This window comes from Adiantum capillus-veneris, chromosome 17, assembly GCF_014529385.1.
Source record: "Adiantum capillus-veneris isolate H3 chromosome 17, ASM1452938v2, whole genome shotgun sequence".
NCBI lineage: Eukaryota > Viridiplantae > Streptophyta > Polypodiopsida > Polypodiales > Pteridaceae > Adiantum > Adiantum capillus-veneris.
The window spans coordinates 3,627,040-3,637,028 of NC_140947.1; the positions used below are offsets into that span (position 1 = coordinate 3,627,040).

The 9,989-nt window shown below is 44.4% G+C and overlaps 2 protein-coding genes across 2 annotated transcripts; both read left to right on the forward strand.

The window, feature by feature from the left end:
- The first annotated feature begins 666 nt into the window (after positions 1 to 666).
- Positions 667 to 1,338, forward strand: LOC147436729 (uncharacterized). The gene has a single exon (XM_086485772.1). The coding sequence runs from the start codon at positions 667 to 669 to the stop codon at positions 1,336 to 1,338; it is 672 nt and encodes a 223-aa protein (XP_086341898.1).
- Positions 1,339 to 1,575: 237 nt separating this feature from the next.
- Positions 1,576 to 2,583, forward strand: LOC147436730 (uncharacterized). Its single transcript, XM_086485771.1, has one exon. The coding sequence runs from the start codon at positions 1,576 to 1,578 to the stop codon at positions 2,581 to 2,583; it is 1,008 nt and encodes a 335-aa protein (XP_086341897.1).
- Positions 2,584 to 9,989: the final 7,406 nt, after the last annotated feature.

A 9,989-nucleotide genomic window follows, 5' to 3' on the forward strand; every position in this document is an offset into this window, starting at 1 on the left:
TTGAGGCGGCATATGAAAAGAAAGGAGGGCCGAGAACAGCTTGTGGGAGATTGACATCGAGGAGGGAGGGTCCGCCAGCTAAGGTGTATTGTTGCAAGCCACGAGAAAGCGGGCCAAGCAATCAAACTAGGATGGTGGTCTGTATGGGGATCCATCATTGTAAACTCTCTTTGGAAGTTTTTTGTCTACCTGATATTGGTTACATATCACTCTTTTCTCTCTTTGTTATCTATTGGTCTAGTATATGTGTATCTCCGAAGGCGATAGGTGTTTATGTGCTTTCTATATGGATGTTGATGTGTACAAGTCTGCAAGCTTGAAGATAAACAGGTATATGTCAAGGATTGGGTAGGAATTTGAGTGTCGATTGTTATTGGACTGCCTATATGTCACATGGTGCTCTACAGTGCTATAGATGGAGGCTATCTGAACCTACTTTGCAATCGGATCTATCTAGTCAGGATTGGTCGGGTACGGGCTTGGGCATTAGCTGTTTGCAGATTGCGTATCGTGATGTGTGTTTACTAGGGGATAGGGGTGTTGTGAGATCACTGAGCTATATAGAGGCATCAAGTTTATGTGCTGGTGGTTTTCCCCCTTTCCATCTTGTGGTGCCCCCACTGAGGACCCACTGATTGCTTCCTAACAAGGTGTTCTTGAGTCAAGATGAAGCAGGAGTTTGGGCTAGTGTTCAAAGGAGATGAGGATGTTGACGATTGGCTTGCCGATTTTGAGTTGTTCATGCTGATAGTATTGCAGATGCCAGGTGATGAATTCGAAGCGAAGCTCCAAACTATACCTTTGGTGCTGCGAGGTAAAGCAAAAGTTTGGTTCGATGGCTTAGAAGAGGTGCACAAGCAGGATTGGGTCGGATTTCGCGAACAGTTCTTACAAAAGTATCGAAGGGTGGTGTCAGCTTCGGAAGCAGATGCAAAGATTAAAGGTTTGCAGCAGGACGTAAGTGCAAATTTCGATTCTTTTGTTGATAAATTTGAAGCTTATTGGGGGGATTTGGCGGCTGCTACCCAAGCAACCCATGTGGGATATTTGAAGCTCGAAAGGTTTCTATCATGCTTGCATCCCTATGTTCGTGAGAGAGTCGATTATGAAGATCCAAGCACTTTTGATGAAGCCGTCAAAGTCGCCAGAGCAAAGAGTCGAAAGATGAAGAAGAAGATGAAGGCAGGATTGCTGCAGTCGGCAGTCATGGTAGCAAGTGGACCTAAGCCCAAGCAGATTAATGAGCATCAAGAGGTAAAAGCTCCTTTTTTTGTTGATATGAATGTGATCAAAGCACGTGAGGTAGACGAAGTGCCAACCATGGCTCAAAAGGTGTAGAGAGGTATATTCAGGGTGCCACATAGCTTGCTTGCTCAAAAGATCAAGGTCGTAAAAGTTTTTCAAGAAGAGGTGCCAGATCCAGAGCCAGCAACGAGGCTCACAGCAGTGGTCCAAGAATTAGCAAGATCAAAAGATGAGTCCGACATTTCTCATAGCCCTAACAGCAGTTTGGATACAGATAACATATGGGAGACAGAATCCCGATCTTCTAGGTACAAGACCTATGATATCTACATGAAGATCTATGATGTCTTTCATGTAGATGAAACTGAGAAAGATGTATGCAAGTTGCCTGCCATCCATTTGAAGGTCGAGGAGACGCATAGTGCAGATGTGGAGATACCTTGTGTGAATCTGCCAGTCGAGAAGCCTTGTCAAATGTCGTGTGATGGTGAGTCCCTATTGGAGGAAGAGGTATGGTTGGATTGTGCATCCAGTTTGGTTGAAGAGCAGGTTTTCGAGGATGACTTGCAGGAGCTAGAAGTAGAAGCGGAGGTATGTCGAAGTGATTTGTCTATGCAGGGGGTGGAGCAACCTTGCCTTGGTAAGCATGTCGAGGTGTTCTTTGAAGTTCCAGAGTTTGTGGGTGGCCGTGGAGAGTTAGCTCCGGCAGATGACTCTATGGAATCTGATGTAGGTGCAACCTATGAGCATGAGGCTCCATGCAATGAGGAAGGTGCCACCAACCTTGCAGGTGATGAGGTGCTTGAAAAACAGGTTATATCTCTAGCAGGTCATGTTCTTGAGTATGAGAAGGGGGCCTTGGTGCCGTTTACAGAGGGTTTGGATACAGGTTTGCAGAGAGATCAGGTTTGCTTGGCTATGCACCAAGTGGAGGCAAATGGCAGGGTATTGTTGCTTCATGCTATGCTATGGATACATGTGTTATTGGAGGTTGCTTTACAGGTGTCTTTGTGTCAGTGGCAAGGTTTTTTTGAAGAAGACTATACTACGGAGAGTTCTCTAACAGATGGCATGAGAGCGGTTTATGGTACAAGTGCTTCAAGTGATCGAAGGTATGCTTATGATTGGCAGAAATGGTTATGGATACATGGGGACAAAGCTCCATGCTACAAAGAGTTGTTGGAATGGCCTGTCTATTGGCCTACAGGTGCAAAGGGAGACTTGAAGATGCATGCTTTACAGGTGGATGACCATGGCCAGTGCTTTATATTTGATCCAGGTGGACTCTATGTCATGCTTGGGGAAGCTTCGAGCTTTCCATTTGACCCTGGCAGGTGATGCAGTAGCAGATGCTCTTCTCTCTATATCTATCCTATCTATATAGCCACTATCATTTTTCTTATGCAGTCTATAGCTCTATGTTATATCATTCTCTCTATACAGACTTATTTTACCTAAATAATACTCTGGTTGAGCATGAATGCTCAACGAGGGGGTGGGCAATGATGGTACAGCCAAACATTGTCGACCATGGAGAAAGCCTGAAGCAGGTACATGGAAGATACCAAGTGGGTGGTACAATGATTGGCCAACTGTTTGATGCTAGATATGGCAAGCATTGCCAAGATGTGTATGCAAGGTGTGACATTTGTCAGGTCAAATATGATTTTCAAGGCTCAGCTAGATCGGGTTTTTTTATATGCTTGAAGGACGAAGTCTAGTAAATTTTCAATTGGAAGCCATGACACCTCAAGTTTGTCAGCAATTGGAACGATCTTACTATTCTTGATGAGAATCTTGAGTAGCATTATTTTAAGAGGGGATTATGTTCAATTGTGGCCAGATGCAACAGAGTGATCTTTGACATGAAGAATGATTCTTATATGGAGTCCTATGTGCAACAAAGCTTGGTATAGGCGACCGATTATGTAAGTGCTGTGAAGCTACTTCTCAAAGAAGAGAGGTTGTGGAAATGATTTTGCTCAATGGTAGTTGGTGCGGGGTGCCAATGCGGAGTTTTTTTGCCTTGTGAAGGGCCGCTTAAGTGCAATTTTTTAAAAAGAAAAAAAAAGAAGGCAAAATCGTCGGACGAGCAGAGCGGGATGGAAGGTCGACACTTGGAGATTGCATGAAGGGGGTGGTGGCGCCATCTGGGTGAGGCCATACGGAGCTGCATGAAGCCAGAGGCGGGCCAGTTTTAGAAGACCAAGGTGGCTGGAGTTTTCTTTAAGGACGACAGGTTGCCGACTACAGGGGGCCGCCAGTGGAGACGTGGGCAGAAGGTGGTGAAAGGGAAGCCAGTATATAGAGGAAGGCGACCAATAGCGAGGTCGCTATTGGCCAGAGCTGCAGAGGGAGCAGGAGGAGAGGAGCCACGAAGTGGTGCAGCTTGAGTTAGGCAGCCAGTGATGGCGTGACCAAGGAGGGGAGAGGCGCTGTGTGCAGAAAGGAGACTGCTTGGGCTGCACAGGGTATGGCGGGCCTGAGCACTGGGCGACAGGGTGGCCGAGGATGGTAGTGGGCCGAGGCTGGCCGAGCTTGTTGACGTGAGGGCTGCAGATTTGAGGCTTTTGGAGCTCGGGTCCCACCAAGGTGAGGGGCCGCCAGGGCTACAAGCGGCCATTAGGGGTGCGCCATCTGTTGAGGCGGCATATGAAAAGAAAGGAGGGCCGAGAACAGCTTGTGGGAGATTAACACTGAGGAGGGAGGGTCCGACAGCTAAGGTGTATTGTTGCAAGCCACGAGAAAGCGGGCCAAGCAATCAAACTAGGGTGGTGGTCTGTATGGGGATCCATCATTGTAAACTCTCTTTGGAAGTTTTTTGTCTGCCTGATATTGGTTACATATCACTCTTTTCTCTCTTTGTTATCTATTGGTCTAGTATATGTGTATCTCCGAAGGCGATAGGTGTATATGTGCTTTCTATATGGATGTGGATGTGTACAAGTCTGCAAGCTTGAAGATAAACGGGTATATGTCAAGGATTGGGTAGGAATTTGAGTGTCGATTGTTATTGGACTGCCTATATGTCACATGGTGCTCTACAGTGTTATAGATGGAGGCTATCTGAACCTACTTTGCAATCGGATCTATCTAGTTAGGATTGGTTGGGTACGGGCTTGGGCATTAGCTGTTTGCAGATTGCGTATCGTGATGTGTGTTTGCTAGGGGATAGGGGTGTTGTGAGATCACTGAGCTATATAGAGGCATCGAGTTTATGTGCTGGTGGTTTTCCCACTTCCCCCTTTCCAACGCTTTCACCAACATAATTCTGCACCACTTAATTACCTTTGCAAATTGAGATGGGGGTCATGGATCACGATCCATGTTCCTCCCCATTCCCAAACTGTGATGGCATGGCCTAATTTTGCTAAAAAAATTGGAACATATCTATGAACTTGTTTTTGAAATTGGACTTTGATAGCCCTCCCAAAAGTTCTTTGACAATTTTCAAAAATCCCTTCCCATATTTGATTGATTTTATTGTTGTGAGTGTTTTTTTGCATATTTTTTCATAAGAGACATGTTGTAAGGCTTCTCTTAAAAAGCCTTGCCTTATTTGCAAATCAGGTCGAAACTTGAAGCTACTCCAAAAATCCCGTTTTGATAATTTGGTATGCATGCAATTGTCCTTAACTGACATGGCTTATTATGCCATTGCTATGGCATGGCATCTCCATCTTCTCCACTTAGTATTTGGGAATCCATTTGTATTTTGGTGAGCTCGAGAAAGCATTGAGTTGTTGTTTGGACTTCCTCCACAATGGTGGCTTATGTTGAGGAGTTTTGGCGACTTGATAGCTTGGCTCGGTTGAGTTGGAAGACAAATTGGAAAGCACTACTTTGGGTATCCATATTTGCTGCGGTTTGGATTCATGATTGACTTCTTTACCCACACTTGCTTATTCTTTCGTCCAATGATGCTTGTAGACTGTTGCGGTCGGGTAGCTTGTTTTGGATCCTATCGCTTTGATTCCTCTAATTGAGATTGTACATTCCAAATGTGACCTAATAATGGTGTAACATACGCTTTACCCTTGAGATTGTACTTTAGAGTTTTATCCTGCCAATCTGGTACTTCTTTGTAAGCACGCATCCATAAAACTCCTAAGATGATTTTCTCATGTAGATCCATATCTGCCATGATGTGGAATTGATGTGGGTAGCTGTTTCCGTTGATGTTGATTAAGACATTGGCTTGTCCCAGACTGACCATTGTTCCTCTATTAGCAACCCTTAGCTCTATTTTGATCGGTTCTATCATGGAGTTAGATAGTTTGAGATATGTAGAATACTGCATAGCATTAATGCCCACTCCTGTATCTGCAAGTTCTCTTTCTGTTGTTCCCCTCTAAAACTTCTTGTTGAGGTCATGAAACTCTTTCATTTGACGTTTTTGGGCGTAAATGGATGCAACCACCTTGAGTCACAATTTATGTAACTCTGTTAGATGTTCCAATCTATTAGACAACTCGTGTCTCATCCATCCTCATTCTTGTGCAACACGTAGTGTAGTGTTAACCACTTATGGACACCCTATCATCTTTGACGGACGCCTGATCACTTTATTTGAGTCATGGACCGGTCTTGTCGGTCTTATAGGTACGTAGGTGATCGTTGATGAGAGGCGCATCACTTATCTCATTTTTACATTATTTTGGCTGTGACTGGCCATTGTGGGTGCCCATGTGTGAATGGGTCAAATTCATATAAAAAGGTCCATTTTGAACTAATCCTCATTCTTGAGGTGCATGCTAAAGAAATTCTCTTGCTCTACCTCTATCTTCTTCTCCATCATGTGCTCACGAGAGAGAGAGAGAGAGAGAGAGAGAGAGAGAGAGAGAGAGAGAGAGTGTGATTGAGCATTGTGGCGGTGGCGAGGCTGTTGAGCACGGCGGCAGTGTCTCCCTCTTCTTTGCGGCACAGAATCCTTCACGATGGCAAGCATCAAGCGGTGAGTGACACACCATTGCCCCCCTTTGAGCTTACTAGAATAGTCTGGTTGTGTGCTTGCAGCCATTCATGGCTTGCACACAATGTTTGGCAAGTCCGTAGCCTCCGACACATGTAGTAGAAGGTGCACATTTTCGGCGCCGTTGCTGAGGATTGCCTTGCACTAAGCTCGAGGAGCACTCAGTGCTACCTCATGAATCCATTCACTTTGTAAGTTTTGTTAGATCTGTTAGTTTTGCAATGTGCAGGTTTTAGCATGTTTTGTTAGATCTGTTAGTGCTACAATGTGCAGGTTTTAGCAGGTTTTTTTAGATCTATTAGTGATGCAATGTGCAGGTTTAGCAGGTTTCTGTTAGTGTTAGTGTTAGTAGCTCTGTAATGTGTATTTTTTTGAAGTGGACAGTGAGGAGGCTGTTAGTTCTGTTAGTGTTGTAATGTATAGTGTTAGCTAGTGTTGCCGTGTTAGTGTTCTTAGGGTATTGTAGTTTCAGTGTGTTGTAGTTGTAGCTACACGTTTTAGGCAGGCTCTGTACGTGTGAGCTTGGCGGACACGCAGCACAACCTTAACCACGAAAAAGTTTTTTTGAAATAAAAATAAAATAAATAAAAAACACGTGCAAAAAATTTGCTTATAGTAAAACAAAGGGAAGGGACCGGGATCATTCCCCAAGCCCAAGCTTCAGTCCTCAGTATAGACACTACTATATTTTTATAGACTACCCCCTCAAGGTGAAGAGAGGGCATGTGGGACAAGTCCTCCAAGCCCTCCACCCTTCCCTTCACACTTACACCCTTGGACTTACTAATTTAGCCTTCTTCTCGATTAGAAAAATACTATTTTTAGGATTCTGAGGACCCTTAAGTAACCAAATTGGGGACTGTAAAGCACGACACGTCCCTCTAACCAAGATGTTCATTTTGAGCTATCACACACCATATTCGTGGCTAGGTAAGAAAAAAGGGCCCAAAAATAAAAAAGTAAATTTGGGCAGCAAAACACCCAAAAAACTAGGTGAGTGGCCTTCACGGACACTCACCAACACTTATAGGGTGTTGAGGTCACATGCACCTATGCTTTAGTGGTGTGCTAGAGGATGATCATACAGAGAGTGTCTCCGTTTTCGCGGGCACCCATTATTCCTCCACATTAGGCTCTAGTCCCTCAGCGGGAACCCAAGGTAGTACCACTCAGGACCCACACATTGCATCTAGTGACTCTTCCTCTGACTACGACATCATGGAAGGTTACCCGACAGCCAATCCCGATAGTTCAAGCCAAGATATGCATGCCATGGGTCCACGGTCTGGGCAGAGCGTGCTTAGCCACTTGAAAGAGACTTTTTGTAGAGCCACTCGCTCCAAACATGGAGTTAGCGATGTAAATGAAGGGGGTGGGGAAGTCAATTCACCATTCATGACCAATGTAGACCCCATGCTCTTGGAGAATGTGCATGTGAATACTTTATTCACTGCACTCCCTGACTCTTCAGAGCTATTCCCCTTCGAGGTTATATTACCTGATGGTAGAAGCCTTGCCAAAGTGCAAGAGGTTGAGCGATATATCATTGCAGCTAGGAAAAAGGAAATTGAAAGCTTATGCAAGGCAGAGCAACAAAGAGAGATAAAGGCAAAGGCCTCTATGTCAACACCCATGCTAGTTGAGTGCTCTTGAATTAGCAACCACTAAGGGCCAAACCATAGAGAGCCACATTACATTTAGTTCAATGGACACCCCCAGTACCTCAATCCTAGATGGAGCATTTCTAAATGAAAATTGAGAGCATGAACTACAAATGGAGACTTAACCGACCTATACATAGGTCACACCTATCATGTGGATTGGTTAGATGTCCTATAATCCACATCGGGTGCTACTAGTGTAGAGGAGCAACAACAAAGAGTTTGTGATGTTATCCATAGGGTTATTGAGCTAGAGAGGCAGAACAAAGGGATCCACATGCCTTCAAGGGGTCTCATGAGATTCTTGGATACAGGGAAGGCTAAGCAACCAACTTTATTACAAATGGAGACTCCCTCGGTAAGGCCAATGGATTCTCCATGTGTTATTTCGCCAGGGGTCTCAGTACAATCTGAGCCACAAATGATAGCCTTACCTTTCCAAGTTTAGCTCATCTTTCCTTTTATGACATCATGGCTCTACCATGCCTACCCCAGTGATGGGCATGCAAAAAAACACACCATGGACCTCATTTATTAGTAAAGCACCGGGGTACATGGTGGCCCAATGCCTACAACAGTACCTAGAAGTGTGTATCAGTCATATGCACCTATGGGCCTTCATGCTCATGTAGCTCCTACCCCTCCCATTGTTTCAACAACCTATGCTCCCCGACCACAACATCCAAGTCCTTATTTCAATGAGACCATACTAGCTAGCATTAGCATGTCACATCCCACGTCTGTTATGCCCAGGGCCACACATATGAACCTCGGGCCATTGCAAGGTGCAACACCATACCAAACTTGGAACCCAAGGGCTACCTATATGCCAAAACCAGTGCCAATCCCTACTCCACATACAGTATTTGCAGTGCCTCTACCCACTATACCTTCTCACTTGGGTGACTTGGCAACATTTTCTCAAGCTATCAGTCGATCTATTGCTGAAAATATGTGTAACAAGCCTGATAGTAGAGATCCCAAAAGTAAGGCATTACAAATAGCCAAGCTTGCACAAAAATTTAGTGGAGACGGGGATGTGAGAAATCATATTGAAGTATTTGAACAAATATGCGCTTCTCTAGGAGAACACAATGACCTGCATAAGAGTAATGCTTTAAGCCTGACTTTGAGTGGGAAGGCTGGGGATTGGTATGGGACCTTAAGGGTGGAAGAGAAAACGATTTACCCTACTCTTAGGAGACTGTCCTTGAAAGAGTACATACGAGAGGGAGTGCTTTGGGGTGTAGCCTCTTAGCTCCAAAAAGCCCAACGAGAGGAAGGGGAGTCCGTGAGAGATTTTATTAGTCGCTTGAAGCATTTGAATTCTTGTTGTAATCCAAATGAGTGCTTTCATAATAATCAATTTCTCGTTAGGCTGGGGATTGGTATAGGACCCTAAGGGTGGAAGAGAAAACTATTTACCCTACTCTTAGGAGACTGTCCTTGAATGAGTGCATACGAGAGGGAGTGCTTTGGGTGTAGCCTCTTAGCTCCAAAAATCCCAACAAGAGGAAGGGGAGTCTATGAGAGACTTTATTAGTCGCTTGAAGCATTTGAATTCTTGTTGTAATCCAAATGAGTGCTTTCATAATAACTAATTTCTTGATAGATTCATTGGGGGACTACTACATGAGGATATCTATAATGGCCTAGTCATTAGAGGTATCACCACTTGGGAAGCAGGCACCACCAATGCGATCCAATTGGAGGACAATTTAATGATTAGGAGAAAGCATGTCTGTTGAGCCTAAATCTATTAGCTCGCAAGCATCAGGGCATGTGCCAATGACCATAAAGCCTATTGCTAAAGAGCCAAAAGTATCTGAGATGACCTTGGTAGATCTCACCAAGGCCATTCAAGAAAGTCTTAGAGACAATTGTGCTCCACAAAAAAATCATATGTATCCAAGAAGGGAGCAACAATGGTGCTCAGTTTGCTTTGGTCCACATAGTATCAGTGAATTCCCTATGTTTATAGTAAAATTTAATGGGACTTGCAATTGATGTGGGAGGTATGGTCATCAAGCCAAGGATTTCATAGTAGTTAAACGTGCGATGGTCAATAGACCAACCTTAGCATGGATGGACACACCTTGAGTGTTTGCATT

What these genes read in the sequence shown, in the direction of transcription:
- LOC147436729 (XM_086485772.1), top strand. Translation starts at nt 667, where the DNA reads ATGAAGCAGGAGTTTGGGCTAGTGTTCAAAGGAGATGAGGATGTTGAC.
- LOC147436730 (XM_086485771.1), top strand. Translation starts at nt 1,576, where the DNA reads ATGAAGATCTATGATGTCTTTCATGTAGATGAAACTGAGAAAGATGTA.